Genomic DNA, 22,143 nt, shown 5'->3' with positions numbered 1-22,143 from the left:
CTCATTTTCATCGGATTCATAAAAATCTGTATAATCAAAAACTATAGTGACATCGTCGGGTACAGCTCCACTGGTTCCGGTGTTTGTGCCGTTTTCGGTCATTGTTTAATGAAAGTTGCAGAGCGAGTTTCAAGGGAACAAAGATAAGGTGCCCAATATTTTGGAACACTGCATCCTTCAACATTGAACAAACCAAAAAGCTAATACATAGTATTTTCGTCCTACTCAGCTATAACGGATATTATCCCTACCCACTCCAGACATCTTATGTAGTATTATGGGTAGAGGGTTTCTGAGAAAAGCACGACTGTGTTACTTCAGTATCTAGCGTTAAATTAGTGCCTTACCAAGCCATGTAGTGTAGTTCCTATATCCCTGATAGGCTCTGCGCTTTGGAATAATATACACTATAGTTTTGGCATAGGACTGGGGTCAGTATGTCTCTATTGAGTACATTAAACTTAATTACTTGTGTGTGCCAGCTAACTCAGAGGTCACTAGAAACTTCTCGAATAAACAAGAAGGAATTAGTTTCTGACAACCGCATAAACATGACAACTTTGTTTCCCTTTAGAATCGGAACAGTCTCAGAATTGTGGAAACAATACATAACAGTTTCACTTAGTCAATCGTGCATGCTTCGTTTCTACAGAGCATACACAGAAATAGATAGACGGGCGTATCAATAAAAAAGGGTTTATTGAACAGTCTTATTTCTCATGCAAGCGATATGAACTGCTACATTCGTAAGACAGAATGCGAAGTATAATACGTACAGCGTTAGCAGTAAGATAAAATAATAGTGCAATCGCATGGTTTGTAGCTATGACATATATTTATAAAAATACATACATAAATAACACAGGATAAAATGTGAATACTCTTCTGGTGATTCTAGCTAGTTCTACCACAGTGTACCTAACCTAAGTGTAGTACGAGGTGAGAAGTAGGTGCTATTTTTCTATAGTCTAGTTTAGCTATAATTTGGATTGTTGTTGCCAAGATTTGCCAAAAGTCCCTCTTGGTCTAGTCCGCTCCATACCTTAGAATGAAAGAGATTGGAATCTCTTTCCAGGTCTCGATCTCTAACGCCCCGCAATTGGAGTCAGAAACACTGGAGCTGGATTCTCTGTGAGGAGGATGACAGCGTCTGGTCAGTGCATCAGGCGGGGACTCGACTTCCTTCCGAACTTGCCGTGGCAAGCCGTATCGTGCAAGTATGCAGTCAAACCGTGTGTTGCCATGGCAAGTGAAGGTATATTTATACCTTGAAGGTGTTTAGCAATGCCAGTATTGACGTAAAAGTCAGGTAGATGAACATCATGAATGAACCTCAAAGGACTAGATGTTCATGCATAATAAATGAGTTCTTGGACAAATCAATAATGCATGTATTTGGTTAGCAAGGATAATGCCTAAATAAGGGTAGGATTTCTATGCCTTGATATGGACAATGCAAATTGTGCCTATATAAGGACATAAATCAGGAAACCTATATACAGTATCTAAATCGACACACAACAATATATGTTGAAGAGGAGAGGGCTCAAAGTAGAGCCCTGAGGTACTACTGATGTCACACTTTGGGGAGCCGATGAGGGCGGGGGCAGCCAAACTTGCTGTGATCTATCTTCCAGGAATGATTTGAACCAGTTCCAGGCTGCTCCAGTGATACCGATATCCGAGAGACAGGCCAATAGCTGAGAGTGAGACACGGTATCAAAGGAGGCAGAGAGATCTAATAAAACCAGAGCCACTCTGCCACCAGCAAACACTCTCTAATTGCCGTTGAGATTTCAACGAGTGCCATCTCTGTGCTATAGGTAGCTCTGACCCCAATTGAGCTGGGTGGAGCAAGTCAGACACTTCAACAAAGTTGGTAAGTTGTTTGTCAACAGCTTTCTCACAAATTATCGCCACGGCCGGGAGAAGAGCGATGGGACGGTAGCTAGCTGGAAGGGAAGGGTCCAAAGAAGGCTTTTTCAACAGAAGCAGAAGTTTGGCCTGCTTCCAATGTAGGGGAACTATCGCGGTCTGAAGAGACATATTAATCAAAGTGTTGATTTCTGGATTAACAACCTCAGCAACTGAGGCTAACAACCTGGCCAAACAGGGATCCGACGGAGAGACGGACATGAATGATTTGAGGATAGTCGAGGAGTCTTGTGGAGCAATGAGTGAAAATTATGTCAAGGAGGGTGAAAGGGACATGCCAGATGATGGAGTCGCAAGCGAAGAATTCCCTAGAGGATCAATAGTGCTGATCTCGAGATTCGCCTGGATCACCTGAATCCTACCAATGAAGGAACTGGATATGTTTCTCACACCAGGCGGCCAAGGCAGGTAGAGTAATGATCTCAGCGCTGGGGACTAGGGAGCTCTGCACGATAGAAAAAAATATTTGGCATTATTTTTAGAAAGAGCTATACGCTCAGCATAGTACAGGCTCTTGACTTGTAGTATAGATGCTGTGCTTTCCTTAGTGCCGCTTTGGCTAGAGGACAATATGACAGTCTCCAGCATCGTTCTCATCTTTTACAGTGATGTTTCTGCACTTTAAGTTTATTAGAAAACCATGGTTTAGAAGGGGAATCTCTAGATCGCCTATGTAACAAGGGGGAGGGGGAATTAATGCTCAATATGCCAGCTATTTTCTACACGATGGGATAGTGAAGTTGGACCGTCTTTACTGTCTACTAACCTTGTCCATATTTAGAGAGCCGATAATTTAATCACATGAAGCATGCGTCCAGGTGGCCAAGAGCCGTGCATGGCGGACGTGTAGCGCAGTAGCTCCGTCTTTCGCCCTTATTACACTCGCTATTGATCCTGTCTACCCTTACTGCAACCACCCCAACCACTAGCCCGGACCTGAGGCGGACGAGCAGTGGGCAGTAGCTGCGCGCGGACCGCACCGGACGCCGTCTACAGCCTGGGAAGGCCGCGGCGACCACTGGGGCCTACTGCGAGAGGAGAAGCCACGGCCTCGATTTACGCTGGGACTGGCCTGCCGCTGACTGCCAGCGGGCCGCCGACGAGACGCCGGCCGGGCGCCAGGGAACTGAACTGTCCCAATTAAAACCGGAGGACCGGCAACTCATCCTGCACCTCCCGGACCGGCTCCTGCATCGCCGGTGGGCAACCGAAATCCGCGCTGCCCTGCATGTCCGACTTGTGGCCGGAGAAGCGCCGGCCTGCGCTGCGCCATCTAGATTGCGGCGAGGGCACCAGGGGCAGGCTCCTGGGACCGCTGAACGAGCTGAGTGGGGGCCGCTAGGGACCTGAGCCCTGATATTGCTGTGTGTACCACCGATGGCGGCCCGGCGGGCCTTCGTACCGGAGAGGCGGCACGGGCGCCATCTTGCCTACTCCCCGACCGGCGGCGTCTCCGAGGGGGACGCGGAGGACGTTGGCGTCACCTCTGATCCATTGAGAGCAACAAGGGAGACGAGGACCCAAGGTAGGGACGAAGCGTCCACACAGCACCTTCAGCCACGCTACCACGGGGGTCACGGAACAGCGTGGAGGGGTCCAGTTACGGGAGAAACCCGAGTGGCTCACTACTGGCTGCGAGGGCCGCCCTCACTGGGGCAGGTGCGGAGCACCATACCGCTGTTCTGCCTCTGGCCTCCTCCTGCAGCCGCTTGCCCATATTTACCACCACGCCAAGACCACTGCGGCGACTACTAAGGGGTTCCCCCACGATACAGCGACAAACAGGCCGGGTGTCCCGCCTCTTCCGCGCCACACTTGACCCTCTCCGACACCAGGGGACTGCCCCTCCTATCGCCTTCCCCGCTGGGATCTCGGTGACCACGTGGAAATCTGCAGAGCCCAGAGCGGTGCCCTGAGGGCCCATCATCGGCGGACGGACACGCGAACACCCCAACGCCGCTCTGCATACTAGGTCGATGGGACGACACAGGGGCAGAGCCCAGGACCCCGGTGTATCGACGGACATGCAGTCCACCGGATCTGAGGACCCTCTTTCCTCCTCGAACATGGAAGTCATCCCACCGACTGGGAAAGGGTCCCAGGACGCCAAACTAGATCTTATCCTTAACGAAATACGGGCCACAAGGGAAGCACTGGAAACGCGTATAGACAATATGGCGACGGGTCTCTTGTTGCTCCGTGCAGACCACAATAAACTTGCTGAGAGGGTCTCCGAACAGAAACTCGCACTGAATGACCTCATACCCCAACAAACGGAGCACTCTGCAAAACTGGAAGGCGTAGAAAAGCAGCTGAGGCAACTATGGGACAGGGTGGACGATGAGGAAGGACGTGCCCGCCGCAATAACGTCCGCATCTTAGGCATTCCAGAACGGAGCGAAGGGAGGAACCCCACCCAATTTGTAGAAGACTGGCTCCGTCAACTAGTGGGCCCACAAGATCTAACCGCACTATACAGTGTGGAGAGGGCACACAGGATGCCGTCCAAGCCGCCACAACCAGGAGCGCCTCCGCGCCCTCTGATCGCACGCCTCCTCCACTACAAAGACCGCGACACGGTGCTGCGCGTGGCCCAGGAGAAGGCACCAATTCGCTACGAGGACAAGAATATCTCCGTATATCCTGACTTCACGCCCACAGTCCAGCGGGCCAGATCCACCTTTCTGGGAGTGAAACGCAAGTTGTGTGAGAGAGACTTAAAATATGCCCTTCTCTTCCCTGCACGCCTTAAAGTACTGCACAGTAACAAATCATACTTCTTTGACTCGCCGGAGGAAGCGGCGGAGTGGATGGAGGTGACGTTAACTCCGCCTGCCTCACAGGACCCCTTCCTGGCCGACAAGGGGAAGGGCCACAAGACTCACTCAGATCGGCAAAGCACCACTTCGGATACTCGACAGGCCCCGCCGCAGAGACCATCGCCGACGGATGCGGCCGCTGCGAACCATCCAGAGGACCCCACACCTGTGATGCAACTAACAAAGGAGGCGCTCGCCGCCCACGATGCGGGCACACCTAGAGACCTAATCAGCAACTCTGACACACGCACTGAGGTTTCGGGGTCAGCAAGCAGCGTCCAGCTATTCCCAAAGATCACGGCGCAGACAGCAGAAGAATTTTAACATCACCATCGTGACCGCACTCCAGGTGGTAACGTATATACTGTATTATTCCTTGCACCCGGGTGGGCTGCTCAAGGGATTGCTTTACTAAGGGCCACCATGCCACCACAGGCCAGTACAGGTACGGCGAAAGCAACCTGCGCCCCCCGCCGCAGGCACATGAAACTGTTTGACTTTTGCCTCTGTTGGGCATTATGGTTTGGACCTCGAGCCCGTTGGCCTGGGGACCTTAGTATTCAGGGACTGATTATTTGTTTGACACTCCTCCTATGCAAGAAGAAGTACCTGACACGTGCACCAACATACACATTCCTACTGCACTACACGACCGGACATGGGACCACTTAATGTTTATAGTTTGTGCACCTGGAATGTGCGGGGTTTGGGCTCGATTCATAAATGGCATAGGATACTCGCACAGCTGAACCGAAGGGGCGTCATGATGGCCTGCCTACAAGAGACCCACCTGAACTGTGCTGAGAGTTTGAAATTAAATAAGAAGTGGAAAGGCCAGTTTTTTGCTACGTCCTATTCTGCATTCTCTAGGGGGGCTGCTATCTGGCTCCGTAATTCTGTTCCATTTAAGCCACTGGAGCAACAAATTGACAAAGAGGGTAGATATGTATTTGTGAGGGGTTTACTAGATGGGGCTCCTGTCGTGCTTGGCTGTGTGTACTCCCCGAATTCGGGACCGCCTGATTTTTTGATTGCTGTCAACAGGGTCATTGCGGATTGGACGGAGCACCAATGGGTGGTGGGAGGGGACTTCAATGCTGTGTTGGATGTAGCCCTGGACAGGTCACACCCCCCACTACATGCCACGGAAAGCAGGCGGCAGGCGGAGGCACTGACACAATGGGCGGAGGGATGGGACCTAGCAGACACATGGCGATGTATGCATCCACAAGACAAAGAATACACCTTTTACTCCCCCCCACAACCTCCACACCAGGATAGACCAAATTTTCTGCTCCCGTTCCTTACTAGGGTCGGTTATCCAGGCCCAGCACATGGGAAAGACCCTATCTGATCACAATCCAGTTGAACTAACTTGGCAATGGGGACGTCAGACGACCCCTATCCCGACCTGGAGATTACCCACAGAGCTACTGGAGGATACGGTCTTCAAATCCTCCATGGCGGATGCCATCGAGGGTTATTTCGACACAAACTCTAACACTGCTAGCTCCCGACAATTGGAATGGGACGCCTTTAAAGTTTACATTAGGGGGAAGCGATGGCCACTAAAGTGGGCATGAGGAGAGCAGTAGTTGCAGATCTGAAAGATGTGGAGGGTAAACTAGCATCCTTGGAAAGTGAGGCTGCGGGCACGAACACACATTTCACTCCACTGCAGGATGCGCATGTAAAACACGCTGAACTACTAGAGGACTTGCGATTATTGGACTACAGGGAATACACAATGAGGCAACACACACAAGCGGATAGGGCAGGCGCTCTACTGGCCCGTATCTTACGTGACTCCCCAGTACAACACCCCATCCTAGAAGTGCTGGACCAGGACGACATACTAGTTTCAACACAAGCAGGGATAAACGCTGCGTTCAAGGACTACTATATCACGCTCTACGGCCCCCACAATTGCCTCTCACACACTGCCTTCGAGGGTTTCATGCGGGATTTAGAACTGCCCAAGCTCACTGACAATCAACGCGACGATCTAAAGCGTACTATTTCTATCGCGGAAATTAGACAGGCGATGCGTGCCCTCCCCAGAAACAAAACCCCTGGGACGGACGGCTTGCCGGCCGAATTCTATACCGCATTTATGGATCAGTTGGCCCCACGCCTCCATACCCTTTATTTGGAGGCGCTACGGACTGCCTGCTTGCCGCAGTCCTCCCTTCAGGCTTTGATTACCTCCCTCTTAAAGCCGGGCAAGGACGGACTACACCTCGCTAGCTACAGACCCTTATCTTTACTTAACACCGATTACAAGATACTGAGTAAAATTCTAGCGACAAGGCTGGCACAATACATACCACATTTGATTCACCCTGATCAGTGCGGCTTTGTGCCAGGCAGGAGCACGGCCATGAATCTTAGGCGACTAGCCCAGCTGATGCTGCGAGAACAGACGGACCTAGGCTCGGAGGGATGCATCTCATTGGACCTGAAGCAGGCTTTTGATTCCCTCAGATGGGATTATATGTTCGCTGTGTTCGCGAGATTCGGAATCCCTAAAGAGTATATAGCAAGTGTCCAACTGCTTTACACACACCCCACGGCCCGGGTGCGCACGTCCAGGTACATTTCAGATCCCATAGTTATCGCAAGGGGCACGAGACAAGATTGCCCCCTCTCCCCGCTCCTCTTCATTCTAGCGCTCGAGCCACTACTCAGTAAACTACGGACTATGGCCCCCCACCGTGGAATTAAAAGGGGTAACACGACGCATATAGTGTCAGCCTATGCTGACGATATTATCCTCTACCTACATAACCTGAGAGGCGACCTGGACCCTATCCCTTCTACATTTGAGGATTTTAGATCGATATCTGGCCTCACTATCAGCGAGCCCAAGTCCTACGGGTTTACCTTTGCCGCCTCTGCCTTGACTACACCGCTGCTCCTTGAGCCACGTGCGTTTCCAATAGCAGATACTACGTTCCGATACCTCGGGATACAGGTTTACAGGGATGCCGACATGATGATTGACCGCGACCTTGGTAGGGCTATGAGGACCATAAAGTCACAGATACAGTTCTGGTTGTCACTCCCTCTCTCAGTGGCCGCAGGATTGCCATTTCCAAGATGGTAATGCTTCCCCGTCTCATTTACTACTTTACAAATTTACCGTTCCTGATCCCTGCCGCGACGTTTAAAGTGCTTGACACTCTCCTTACAGAACTTATATGGGGACAAGGGCGAAGGCGTATAGGTCTCGCTAAGCTGCAACTCGCAACCAGTGCGGGAGGTATGGGAGTACCTGACTTTAGGGCCTACAACTTTGCATGCCAACTGCAGTGGCTAGCCTACTGGCTTGCTGGTAGGAACCTCCATGAGATTAGCATGGTAGATGACGATCATGCTAAGGGGAGAATACATATCCTACTCCTTCCCCGTTCGGAATTGGCAAGAGACGCCCCGCCGCTTCTCCGGCTTGCAGTACTATACTGGCGAAGGGCGGTGAAATACACTACCCCACTGTAATCCTACGCCCCCACGATTCCGCTACTGGGATTGCCATTGGGGTCAGGACCGCTCACGACACAAAAACTAATGCTATGGCATGACGCAGGTGTGACACACGTAGGAGACCTTTTTGCTGAAGGACAGATGTTGTCATTTGATGACCTCAGGTCTGCGCATGACGTACCCAGGGGTTCGTTCCTCATGCATGCTAGCATCCGCCGCTACGTACTGGGACACTGGGCGCCTGGGGGGATGGAACCTTCCACGAACCCCTTGCTGACGATGCAATACCTCATGGGCACGGGAAGCCATCTGACTAAATGGCTCACTGCTAGCATTAGAGCGGGTCGAGCGGTTTCACTAACGCCTCTCAGGACTAAGTGGGAAGGAGATATTGGGAGGCCATTAAGGGAAAAAGAATGGGAGAGGATCCTTCAATTTCCCAAAAAGGTGGCTAGAAACCCTAAATTTAAATTCATCCAGCTAATGGTCCTGCACAGAGCTTACCTAACACCACACCGATTGCATGCCATGTTCCCCAACACCTCTGACGCCTGCCCTAGATGCGCTTTAGATGATGCGTCACTGACACATATGTTGTGGAGTTGCCCCAAACTGGGCTATTTCTGGACTACTGTTAATGATACACTTACGAACGCAGGTGCGCTGATGCAGCCGCTCACCATGGAATACATGCTCCTGGGGTTGGGTCCTACGGCGCGTAGGAGAGGCGTTGCGACACGTTTTACTGATGTAGCAATGCTGATTGCGAAGCGTGCCATTACGATGAGGTGGAAGTCTCTCAAGCCACCTGACCCTGATTTGTGGAAAGCGGAACTGTTGCGATGGGGTAAAGCAGAGGGTGCGGTGCTACAACGCGAAGAACGCAGAGGCCTCAGAAAAACACCCATCTCACTAGATTGGTTTACTATACTGGGGAGGGTGGAAACGGGGAGTGATGAAGAGTCTGATATTTCAATGCTGTAAACTGTACTGAGCGAAGCTGTTGATAGATAAACCAGCAAGTTGCACTGAATTGGGACACGAGGTAACTCGTGCTGCTAATGCTTATACCGCTGTCTAGTTGTGTAAAACGCAAAATGTGCATCATAGCATTGTACTGCCTGTTGGGAGCGCTCTGGTACTAACTGCTATGTACATAAGTTCGGTAGGAGTGTCTAGGGTGGGACCTTTCTGTGGGTGGAGGGTGGGTTTTTCCTTAGTTTCTTCTGGGGATTGTTTGATTGTCTGATAACACTAAAAATCTTAAAATGTATGATATACGCACTCTTGCTGAGCCCGATGGAGCTGTCTTACTCCTATTTAGAAGATATGATACTGCAACTGTATAATTGCTCTGACCACACTGCTAATAAACAGATTTTCAAAAAAAAAGCATGCGTCCACACTGATGGGACTTAGGACGGTTCCGGTAAGCTTTGGCTCTACACTACGTGCATGTTGAGGGTGTGACTAGGGTGATCAAGGCGTTACATTGGATACTGATGGTGTGTTTCTTTGTATTTCTTGTTACCTTTTTGCAACTTAGAAATATGATAATTATGGGCTTATCATAGCCATCGACACAGCAACGTCTATACTTCAGTGTTGCTATTTGTTATGTTATGATATATTATATTTACTTGTACTACGCACGGCTACTCAGCCAAGCAGTAGCTAGAAAAGAAGGTTTTAAATTTTTTCTTAAAGATCATAGGATCCTGGATGCCACGAAATGCCAATGGAAGTGCGTTCCAAACAAAAGAGCTCCCGCCAAGCCTTTGGCGGTTGAACCTAGGGGTCTGCATCAGAAGTTGAGAGGAGGAACGCAGCTGTCTCCCTGGGTTACAGAAAGCAAATCTCTCCTGTAGGTTTCATAGGGCCTAAGCCACAGAGGGCCCTATGGGCAATGGTCAGCATTTTAAATTTTATTGGAGACTCCACTGGGAGGCAGTACAGAGTGCGCAAATGAGCGCGCACACTACACCTATTTGACAGACCCAGTAGGAGTCTAGCTGCTGAATTTTGGACTACTTGCAGTTTCTTTAGGAAGTAGCCAGGGATACCAACAAAGAGTGCTTTAGCATAGTCCAGGCGGGACAAGATTAAGGCACGGACCACCGTTTCTTTAGCAGGTCTATGGAAGAAGAGGGAGGAACTTCCTCAGCACTTTGAAAGTGTCAAAACAGGTCCCAGCCAGCTTCTTGACCTTGTTGAAAAGTTAAAATTTTCATTGAACTAAAATCCCAGATTTTTTGCAGCATTTCTCCCTGCACTTGGCAGGGGGAAGCCAAAGGGCCACAGCCTCTCGCTGAAGTCGGCAGGAAATGAGCCATACAAGAGAACCTCAGACTTCCCTTCATTACACTTCAGCTGCGCCTGAGCAAGCCAGTCAAAAACAGAAGACAGGTAATGTTGTGCAGTAAGGACTGAGTCATCATCCCCACCCCAAGAGAACAGAAGCTGAGTGTCATCAGCGTAGGCCATCACCTTAGCCCCTAATGATTCTGCTAGATAAACCAGCAGAGTAAAATAGATGTTAAAAAGAAGGGGGCTAAAGGATGACCCCTGGGGGACACCAGTGACCACCTGCTGAGGCACCGAGGCATACGGAGAGAGGCAGACCTTCTAGGAAGGACCTGATCCAACACAGCACATGCCTATCTCTGAGAGGCGATCAAGGAGCAAGGAGTGGGGCTCAGTATCGGATGCCACAGAGAGATCTAGTATAACCCGAGCTGCTCTCCCGCCGGTGTCCAAACGCTCCTGGATAGCCTCTGACACCTCTAGCAATGCTGACTCTGTGCTATACGGTGGCCAGAAACCAGACTGTGCCGGGTGAAGCAGACCCCATACCTCCACATAATTGGTAAGTTGATTCGTGACCACCTTCTCGCAGACCTTAGCCAAACTTGGCAGAAGCGAGATTGGGCGGTAGTTACCAGGTAGCAACGGGTCATGGGATGGCTTCTTAAGAAGAGGAAGAATTAATGCCTGCTTCCAAGGTACTGGGACAACGGCCTCCCGAAGAGACATGTTAACCATTAGATTAACTTCTGGATTAATGATGTCCGCTGCAGCAGGCAGGAGTCTGGCAGCACAATGGTCATTTGGTGAACCCGACTTCAAAGCCTTAAGGATTTTAAGTGAGCAGGATGGATCTATTGCCATAAAAGTGGAGAGCGAATTGGCAGAGCCGACAGTTAATTGTCTTAACAGGGCGACTATAAACACCATGGTACGGGTCGCGAAAGTATCTTGTATACTACATATTTTGTCAAAAAAACTTAGGGAGTGTGTTGCACCAGGACCCCGAAACTGGCGTGAAATGAGTCTGCGGGCTGGGGGTCATAAAACTTTGCACAATTGCAAACATTTCTTTTGAATTATTGTTAGTCAGGTCGATACGTGAAGTGTAGTATCGGCCTTTAGTGACCACAATGGCAGCATAATAGCTTTTTGGTTTGCCTCTAAGTGCGAGTTTAGCTTTAGAACAATAACCGCTGGAGCGCCACGTCCTCTCCAATACTTTGCAATTATGGTTCAGGGCTTTCAACTCGGGAGAAAACCAGGGCTTGGAAGGGGACTCTCTTGTCAGCTTAAGCCTGTGCGATGCGGATAGGGCAGACACTGAATCAGCAATTCAGTCCGAAAACGTGGATACAATACCCTCAAGATCTTCTTGAATTGAGGACCGAGAGGCAGTCAAGGAACTAATGAACTGGAGAGGGTCAATTTTACTATAAGTTGGAAGGCGGTGGAAGCGGGCTGGCCATGAAGGCCACGTGACTTCCCAGGAGAAAAATATAGGGAAGAGAGCCGACCAGAACACAGGCGAGGGCTTGACAACCAGGATAGGAAAATTCGAGAAAATGGGATCTAAGGTGTGGCCTCCTTGATGTGTAGGATGACTGATCCATTGAGAAAGCTGAGCCAAGTGAAGGGAGTCAAGAAAGACAACAGAATCACCCGCCTTGGGTTGGTCGAGGTGAAGATTTACAACACCAAGAACCAAATAGTGCGAAAAGCGCAATGTTCGCTCGGCCACCGCGTCCCCACAAGATTTAAGGAAGGCGACAACCGGGCCAGGGGGACGATATATGAGGGAACCACCTAGAGTAAAGTGGGCCCAAAGCTGCATTCTGACTATTTGACTTCAGGTAAGATGGCGTTAACCTGCAGGAGCACTTTTTGATTATATACTTGATGCTGCTTCTAAGTGCATATCGGTGACTGACTGACAAGAGTAGTATGGCAATATGATGAGAACTCACTTGCATGCATTGGCCATACCACTGATCATGTCAATATCGCTTTCCACGTTATTTCATATGTTGTTCTTTGTGTCGTCTTTACAACATTTATGGGTGCTGTTTCTTTTCCTTTCCAGCACTTTTTGGCATACTCCAATCTGGATTTTCTGTAGATTTTATTACTTATCTTTAAGAAATCATCCAAACTAATTGATTTCCGTCCTTGGAGTTCTGAGGCACACTTGAATTTTTTGGTGCTAGATGCAATTGGAGCGCATCTGCTCCGTGAGACTTTTGAGGTACTTAGCATCGTACTTGGAAAGTTGGGCCATGGTTTCTTTGACTAATCGGTGCTTTTAAAAACACATGGTGTGTGTCTTGCCTTGGACTCTTATGGTTTTATGGGCAAACGTTCTTGGTCTTTTTCCTCTTTATTATTTTCACTACCTTCAAACTTACTAATTGATAATTGGACTTTGAGGGTCACATTTAAGATATTTTCCTATCTTTTCTGATCATCCTTTAAACTGTAGTCTTAGGGGCAGATATACTACCGTTTTTGCAGTTGCAAATGAGAATTCGGTCAGTTTGCGACCGCAAAGTTTGTCAGACCCATGTACAAGTCGTATTTTGCGAGTCGCTAACCTATTAGCGACTCACAAAATATGACTTGTGACTCGCTATTAGGAAAGGGCGTGCCAAGGGCATCCCTTCCTAATATCGAGTCTGACTGCAATGTATGATTGTTTTGCAACCGCATTTGGGGTCGCAAAACACTTGCAGTTTCCTGCCCTTTTCAAAAGGGTGAAAAGCCACTCACAAATGGGGTCCCCATTCCCCTTTGTGAATGGGTGAGAAAATATTTTTTAAGAGCAGACAGTGTTTTTCCGGATCGGACACAGGAAATGCTGACTAACTACTTTACAGAAAACTGGGGCACAGCTATATCCAGGCGGGCAGTGCGGGAGCATTGCATTAGCACTATTATGGGGGTGTGGATAGACATATAAGGATGACAGCCTTGGAGGCGACCCTGAGTACCCTTGAGGCATGGGATGGGCGTGAGAGGCCACGGCAGAACATCGAGTCCTCACTACTGCAGGGACTGCCAATGCCAGCTGGTGGCACAGCTGCAATGGATGTATGACATCACAACGCATGCTTTTACTCCGCATGCCATTACAACGCAGTTTTTACAATGCAAGTCGTTACAACGACTTGCGTTGGGGGGCGCTGGATAGTGGAATAGTTTAATTTTCTATTCCAACTCCAGTCCCCGTGGATAGTAGGGAAGGTGTTGGATAGAAAATTAAACTATTCCCTATCCTACAGCACCCTCCAGCGCAAGTCGTTGTAACGACTTGCGTTGTAATAGCTGCGTCGTAATGGTAGTGTGAAGTAAAAGTTGCGTTGTAAAGGATGTTCCCCGCTGCAATGGCTCGGCTTTAGGGCCTACAAGGCGAGGGTACATGCAGAGGGAGACAAAGCTGACGAGCTACTGGCCTGGCTCCTACGCAGCGCGACACCACAGGTACCTATCACGGCAATACAGCAATCCCCAACAAATATGGTCACCAGCTAGATATACATAAGGCATTCACAACATTCTACAGAGCATTATATTACCCATACCCTATTGCCCGTGAAGTGCAAATACACACTTTCCTTTGAGGTCCTAGAGTTGCCTACTATTGACCGAGCAGTCCAATAGGAGTTGAAGCAGCCCATAACAGAACAAGAACTGTGGGCAGCAGTACGGGGGTTGGTCACCTTCTAAACTCCTGGCCGGGATGGTCTGCCAGCTGAATTTTCTAAGGTCTACAAGGGTATTTGTTAAAATAAAGAAAGATCCATAGTCCATAGGTGTAATCCAGGATCCTAGCTTTATTCTTCAGTTTAGATCCATAGTATTAAGATATAATCAAGAGACCCCACAAGGAGCCGTTAGCCACTGCTCAGCCCATCATACCAACTGACACCTTCTTACAATTTAACCCTCTCAACATTCCGATGACATCATGTGGGCCAAGCAGTAGAGCAGGGGCAAGCATAGGGAGGATGCATAACACAAGCTACATTATAACACATCCCCCTTTCATCAAAATCACAAAGAAATATGAATCATAATGCACCTATACAATATAATCCACAATAAGTAAATGTGCAGAGATGGAATAGCACAACAAGAATGTCAAAAAGCTTCAGAAATAAAATGAAGGTCAAATAACATTATTATTCAACCTCCAAAGTTCTAAATATTCAAACATTCAAAATCCATTTATAAAAAGTTTCTCAACACTTGGACACACACAAAGGTCCTAAGGTATATCCAGAAATAATCAGGGAATAGATTTTTCTCACCCAACAATGAGAGAACACATACTCTCAATACAACCACAAAAGTAAGACATTGTTTACGGGGCAACCAACCTATGTCAACCCACAACCAGGTGAGAGAACGATAGTCTCAAGACAACCAAAGAGGTAAAAACGGGGCGACTAACATATGTCAACCCACAACCAAAATGAGAGAACAATACTCTCAAAACAACCACAAGGGTAAAGACAGACTCAGTCTACGGGGCGACTATCATATGTCAACCCACAACCAAATGAGAGAACACTGCTCTCAAAACAACCACATGGGTAAAGACACACTTAGTCTACGGGGCGACTATCCTATGTCAACCCACAACCAAATGAGAGAACACTGCTCTCAAAACAACCACATAAAAGATAAAGACAGAAATAACCAATGGGTTGACAGACATGTCACCCACAACCAAGAACAGCGGAAGGACTAGGGATAAACCCTCTACTGGATACGCTTGCAGGACTGGGAACACTACATACCCACACTCCCCCTTCTGCATGCACTAACAGGACTAGGGACACCACACACTCCCCCTTCTGCATACACCACTGATATTCTTCTGCATACACCACTGATACTGACACACACACTTCCCCTTTTCCATACATAAGCAACACTACAGAGAAACTTACTCCTAACAGTGAACAAAAACAACACATCAGAGAAGTAAAACATTCACTCATCCAGAATATTATCAAATCCAATAACAGAGTATAGCTTAATAGGCATAAAAACAATAAATGTAAAACAGTAAAAAAAATGCAATCCACAGAAACATTATGCTAAAATAACTGGTTGACAAGGAGTGAAAACCTTGAGGAGTCATGTTTGTAGAGCTTCAGAAAATCCGATGTTCGATTCACCATCTCAAAGTGAAATAATCATTCCCTTCCAAGCTGAAATGTCAATGTGCCACAAAACCACTAGATGGCACTGTTAATCTGTTTCCAAAATAACCCATGTTGCTCCAACGAAACTCTGAATGAGTTCTGCCATCTCGCTGCCGCTAGAAAAATACCACAGACAAACTTGAGGAAACAAAGGTGTCCCAAAGAATAACGTAGTCACAGCACATCCCCGCAGCAATCCAATCAAAAATGGTGGCACGCTGATTGACGTGGCGCCGGGTGGCTTCCATCACGTAAAAGCTGGGTGGCTTCTCTGAAGGAGTCACAAATGCTGAAGAAACATCCAGAATTCCAAACGTGAAAACGTGTGACACACAATGACGCACATGGAATGGAAAACAGCAGGGAAGCTCAGCTCGTGAAACCCACGCTCACGAAGCCTCGCGCCAACTACAGAATGCCGGTAGGTGTTTGAATAAAAACACGTCCTGAAACTGGCATTGAAATACTATTGCTCACCGTTACGTACCATAGTGAGAATTCAGCTGAAAAACTTGCTTTGTAGACTTGCATGACTGAGACACATAAACCACTTCTTGTGTGGTGGATGCTCAAAATCCAGTAAAAATCGCTCTGATGCCTGATGCTCTAATCGCTCTGATGTCTGGCAGATTACATTGCCTCAAAAGAGATTAACTTGCTGAAAACCGCAGACAGATGTGTTAGTTTCCCCACATCCATAAAAAGTCTTTAAGGTGGTAAGTATTCAAAGCCACAGTCCCAAATTCATTAACTATACCGTAAACAGCCTTTGGCAAAGACTCAGATGGTAGGAGCTGTTACCAAGACATATGAAGCGCAACAAACCAATGCAAGAGTTGAATTATTATCCGTTCCATTGAAAAGAGAGACTACTTTGGAAAATGCCATCAACATCCAAACATTTCGTGTAGTTTAACCTCTCTAGACTCGTACAGGGAGTCATACACTGAACTCCACAGCAGACCAATGTTGTTAATAAAGTCATTGAAAACAAAACTGGCACTTACATGGAAGGGCGACCGATGCTGTGGTCACTGGTGGGGTCTTTGATGTGCCAGATTTCTTCAAATCCATTTAAGCTTGAAGTTCCTTTAGTCCAAAATCAATTTTTCATCAAAAGCTGCACGCAGGTTCTTAGAAAATCCTCGCCAGTGTTAAAATAAAGAAAGATCCGTAGTCCATAGGTGTAATCCAGGATCATAGCTTTATACTTCAGTTTAGATCCATAGTATTAAGATATAATCAAGAGACCCCACCAGGAGCAGTTAGCCACTGCTCAGCCCATCATGCCAACTGACACCTTCTTACAATTCAACCCTCTCAACATTCCGATGACATCATGTGGGCCAAGCAGTAGAGCAGGGGCAAGCATAGGGAGGATGCATAACACAAGCTACATTATAACACAATTTTAGTCCTTAATTTATTGGAGATTCATTAGGCAGCATCAGATGGGGGTTTACTGCCGACACTCCGCAAGTCTCTAGTCTCTTATAATTTTGGTACTAAAACCGGACAAGGACCCGCTTGATGTGAAGTCATATCACCCTCTGTCAATGCTAGCCACAGACTACAAGATATTAAGCAAAGTAATCGCCGGCTACCTAAAGAAGTATATGCCAGCATAAGTGCTCGCAGACCAGAATTGTTTCATACCAGGTCGCTCAAACGCTCTAAATGTATGCAGGTGGTATAGAGTACAGGAACAGGCTCCACCCCACTGACCCTTTGCTGCCGGGTTGGTTATAGACCTAGAGCACGCATTTGACACCATAGACTGGGAGCACGTTTGCAGTACTCTTTTGGCTGGAACTCCCGATGAGGCTACTCCACCTCAGACTCTACCACCAGAGATAAAACGGAACAGCGTATCTCGGCTCCCCTTGAAATTAGTTGAGGCACACGCCAAGGGTGTCCGCTGTCCCTGCTTCTATTTGCATTGGCAGTGGAACCATCGGCCTATCATCTGAGTCACTTATGGGAGGAGTGGGGCATTTTTCTAGGGACGGAACTACTTGTGGTCTACCTATACATGGATGATGTCCTTATTTACATACGAGACATCCGGCAAGGACTTGGGAGAGTCAACTCAGTGCTTGAACAATTTAGGAACACTCAGGTCTGGGAGTGAACTGGGACAAGACTTGCCTGTTTCCATTGAGGCCGTCCTGCCCACCACAGCTCCTCACGGCACAAACCTACAGATGTTTCCACTACTATATCTGATGCATTGACCTAATAGGAATTGTACATTGATTTGCTGAATCATTACATGATACTGTACTAGCAATGTGTATTGTACTCATGCAAAAGCTTAATAAAAATATAATTAAAAAGAAAGGTTAAGCCTGTCCACTTGGTGCTGTAGATACCGGAGCTCAGGTTTAAATTACTGAAACCTTTGGCTGGACCTAAGAGGATAGAGGCATTATTACTTGAGTTGCACACCAATCCCCCCCAATGAATTAACAGTTTTCTCTCATTTTGTAAATAAATCTATTTTTCAAATATAGGATAATTAAATTGTGTTCTGTCATTACACATCATTGTCTGCAATGCTCAAGAGGCCTGCTCAGCATGTTACATTGTGGCCCAGCTCTGCCACCGCCAGGGAATGACGGTTCCCTGGCACAGCTGGTGGTCCTCCACTGCAAAGACTTTTGAAGTCGTAATGCGGCGGACGGACCACTGTCAATCTGGCGATCTTATGACCGCCAGACTCAAAATCAGTCCCTAAGTCTCTTATGGTTTGATCCATGGATCACTAGCCAGAATAATTTTACTAAATTGTAAAGCATACTCTATACTGTAATATGCTGAGCCAAACTTTGGAATCACAACAAGTTTCTACTATGGCATCTCAGTATACTTACTTTGCACAAAAATGACTGGAATAGCTTGGATCATCAGTGATATGCTTTTTACTATAAACCTCTTCACTGTATTTGAGCAGCAGGTCTGTGACGAGTAGGGTAACGATATTTTGTGTGTGTCTCGTTGTCACAGAACTCTTGAACACTGTGGAATGTGTCAGATTTTAAGCAATACAGAAAATTAATGAACAGTTAAGAATAACATACTTGTAGATGAAGAAGATGGCAGCGGCTACAACAATTGAGCGGAAGATGAAAATATCCAGCACATATGTGTCAGTGTCCCAGAGCATGGTGCACCTAGAGAGAAAAAGATGACCAGTAGATATCAATCTATGTATATAATATCACATTTCTTCACAGTATACAGATTGTGGGCATATTCAAAAGTCAGACTGGAGGTGCAATTAGACTGTAAATACATAACATAAAACTGCCACTTACCTTGTGGATGGGGTAAAAACACTGATCTTTTGTGATTTAGTCAGCTCTTGACTAATACCATTAAAGAATCAACATCAAATACATCATATAATTTGCTACATTTCAGAAAGACTTTGTAAAACAAATGTGGCACAATATTAATTTAATGCAAGCACCTTGAAAGGAAGTTCCACCAGTTGTGCCATGCGCCAACATTTCAGGAGGTCTATGGTCAACTAGACTCTCTGAAAACTGTTGCATGCTTTTTGGTGAAGTTTCCTTTCTTACACCTTACAAATTATTATTGCGGGTCAGGTAGTGCTCCTAACACTGGCACCAATCATGGTGTGGTGTTTCTTCCGGAATCTGCCACATTTCGATTGCTAACTTTAATTTTAATATATGCTCTGAAAGTTCTGCTAAGCCAGATATCTTTCTTCATCCTGCTACTTAGACTAGAATAGAGAACATCTCAGATCTGTTATATTTACATGAGGAAAAGCTGGGTATAAAAGTTACTTAGAAGAATATGAAGGTAAACATTCTATGACCTGTTTTAATACTGACAAGACTTGCTGGGGAAGCAATTTGCATTTTGGGCATGCTATGCGAGATAAAATGAGGCCAATATAGCAAATAGTAGGAATTGCTAAAGAACTAGAAGCAATGATAAGCAAGCACTGATAAATCCAGCTGGTATGCCTTTTGCAAAACATTATTAACGTGTGAATATTTTGAAAGGGGAAAGAGGAATTTTTGCTTGTGTTCATGTTATAGTGATGAACATATTGGGGCCGATTACGATGTCGGGTGGAAAGACACCGACCGCTAGTCGGAAGCTTTCTGACCTCGGTCAGAGGCCTCCCGATCGAAACAGTCAGTTTGCGGTACGACCACCAAATTACAATATCAGCAGACAGAGCGTGAACCATACGGTCATTCTGACACGGTTTCGACTGGCTCTCGGAGTCTTCCGAGTGGTCAGAACCACACCGTAATCCCCTATGGATGGCAATTTGGCTGTGGGGATTAAGATGTTGGTTTTCCACAGCCTTTCCGTGCAGGCCTTCCAATATGGAAAGGCTGTCGGAATGTGACTTTGGGGGCCCCTAGCTGCCACAGGGTGCAGGCTTTTACACCCCCCCACCATTTTTTTTATGGGAGCCTGTATTACTGGAGGTTGACAGCCGTAACAGAAGCTCCCATAGAGAAATTTGAGTATCCAACCGAACAATGTTCGGTCACATCGTAATCAGGAGGTCGGAGCCGCTGACTGGAGGTCGGTCAGTCCCGAGACCGAGACGGTGTCGGTCGGAGGCTTTCTGACCAACATCATAATCAGCCCCAGAGTGTTTTGAAGTGGGGAATACAGCTAAAAAACTGGTTAAATCTGGGGAACATATTACAGTAACATTTGTATCGCTGTGGGTTTTTTGATAGAGTGCAGTGTGTTAAGAGAGTGAAACCTTCTAATCTACAGAAAAACATACATTTTGGTTCTCTAAGTGTTTTCATGTTCTCTTTGTACTATTGTCATATGTTAAATCCAAACCCCATGACAAAGAGCACACCCCAACCTGAATAATGCGTTAATTCATGAACTCATTTGTAAATTATGACGAAAAAAATAAATAAAACCAGTAACTGCATCATAGAGTTGACGATACGGCGAGTGCAAGGTAAGTGGTTTCCTTTTTTTTTTAGAAACTTGCACTTGCAACTTGCACTTGCGTCCAGTGCAGGTAAGAGAAGTGGAGAGTTGACAGACGACCACGAGAAAAAAAAAAAGGAAAACCACTTACATTGCACTGAGTCAAGTTTTTATTTTCTCGCTTAGTCATTTGTTGACTCAGACCTACCATCCAACCAGCCCCACCTCCCACCGCTCTTACCTGCACCAGTCACAACTGGAAACTTGACTCTGGAGAGATGAAAGTGGTTTGCATTCCGGGTTTGTTCAGCATCTAGGGCCTCATTTGGATGTTGGATGACATGTACTCCATTACAAACATGTTGGACATCCTGTCCACCGTATTACAAGTATGTGCATTATATCCTATGGCACTTGTGATTAGGCAGACTGAAAAGCTATTACAGACACAGCTCTACAGACACCATCAGATAATCCTACATTTCTACAGGGTCAGATCAGAGATTTAAATTTAATTTAATTGGATAAAAGGTGAGGAGGTTGATGGACTCTGTGATCACCATATTGTGTAAAGAGCACCGGAATAATCTTTATTTTTTCACTTCCTATGCTCCTGAAAAGCTCAATGGCAAGATATGAAAGGAAGACAAACCAACTTCAGGTAACGAAGACTGCGTGTACATTGAGTGTTGCAAGGTTCAAATGGTTCAAGTATTTACGGCACTGCTTAAAAACACTTAAGTGGGTGTCCTGGGATTACCTTTTGTATCATACATACAGGAGGATAGCCTTCCAAGTAAACTGGCCATCGCCAAATACATTTTACATTTGAGATTGATTGGCTAAAAGTGATAATTTTTCTAAAATCCCCCATCATCAAAGATACACCACTATTGTCGTTACTGATTTACCAGAGTTTGTTCTATCAGTGTCCTGCCTAATTTTGTTCACTCTTAAACCACTTATTTTACACTTAAGCTTTGGTGAGAGGCTGCCAAACTGAGCCTTACTGTTTGAAGTGCGACGTTTAAATAGACTATGAGCTGGAACCTCTGATGCCCATCTTTTATTATAAGGTCAGCTACCTATGGCCAGCAGGGGTAGGATTCAGTTGGATACTGAACGGAAATGCGCCTTTCCTTTTAGGTTTGATCTGTGGTGGTTTCACAATTGTGCACTTTACTTTTAAAAATGTAATAAATAATAACAAACACATTTTGCAAGGGCAAAAGTTATTGTCTCTTATGGAGGATTCAGGTTTACATTAGATTAATTTGTTGTAATGATTCAAAGAGCTGCATGAGCCTGGCTGTTCCATATCCATGGTAGCATCTGGTGTGAGACAGTTGTTACCAGGAGAACTGACAGACCAGCAGCTGGAGTTGGTGGCTCTTCATCAAGAGTAATAAAAAAGTTACTTAAACTTACCAGTGTATCTCTTCTAA

At 46.7% G+C, this 22,143-nt stretch overlaps 1 protein-coding gene across 1 annotated transcript in view; it reads right to left on the bottom strand.

Moving 5' to 3' along the window:
- The window catches only part of LOC144770345 (histo-blood group ABO system transferase 1-like), a 530,416-nt gene that overhangs the window by 278,358 nt on the left and 229,915 nt on the right, over positions 1-22,143 (bottom strand). Inside the window, exon 3 of the mRNA XM_078654804.1 lies at positions 18,832-18,924. Within this exon, the coding sequence (XP_078510930.1) occupies positions 18,832-18,917 (86 nt within the window). The 5' untranslated portion in view covers positions 18,918-18,924. The remainder of the gene's footprint in view (positions 1-18,831; positions 18,925-22,143) is intronic.

This window comes from Lissotriton helveticus, chromosome 7, assembly GCF_964261635.1.
Source record: "Lissotriton helveticus chromosome 7, aLisHel1.1, whole genome shotgun sequence".
Lineage (NCBI taxonomy): Eukaryota > Metazoa > Chordata > Amphibia > Caudata > Salamandridae > Lissotriton > Lissotriton helveticus.
The sequence above is the reverse complement of the archived record's forward strand: the minus strand, read 5'-3'. Positions and strand labels throughout refer to the sequence as shown.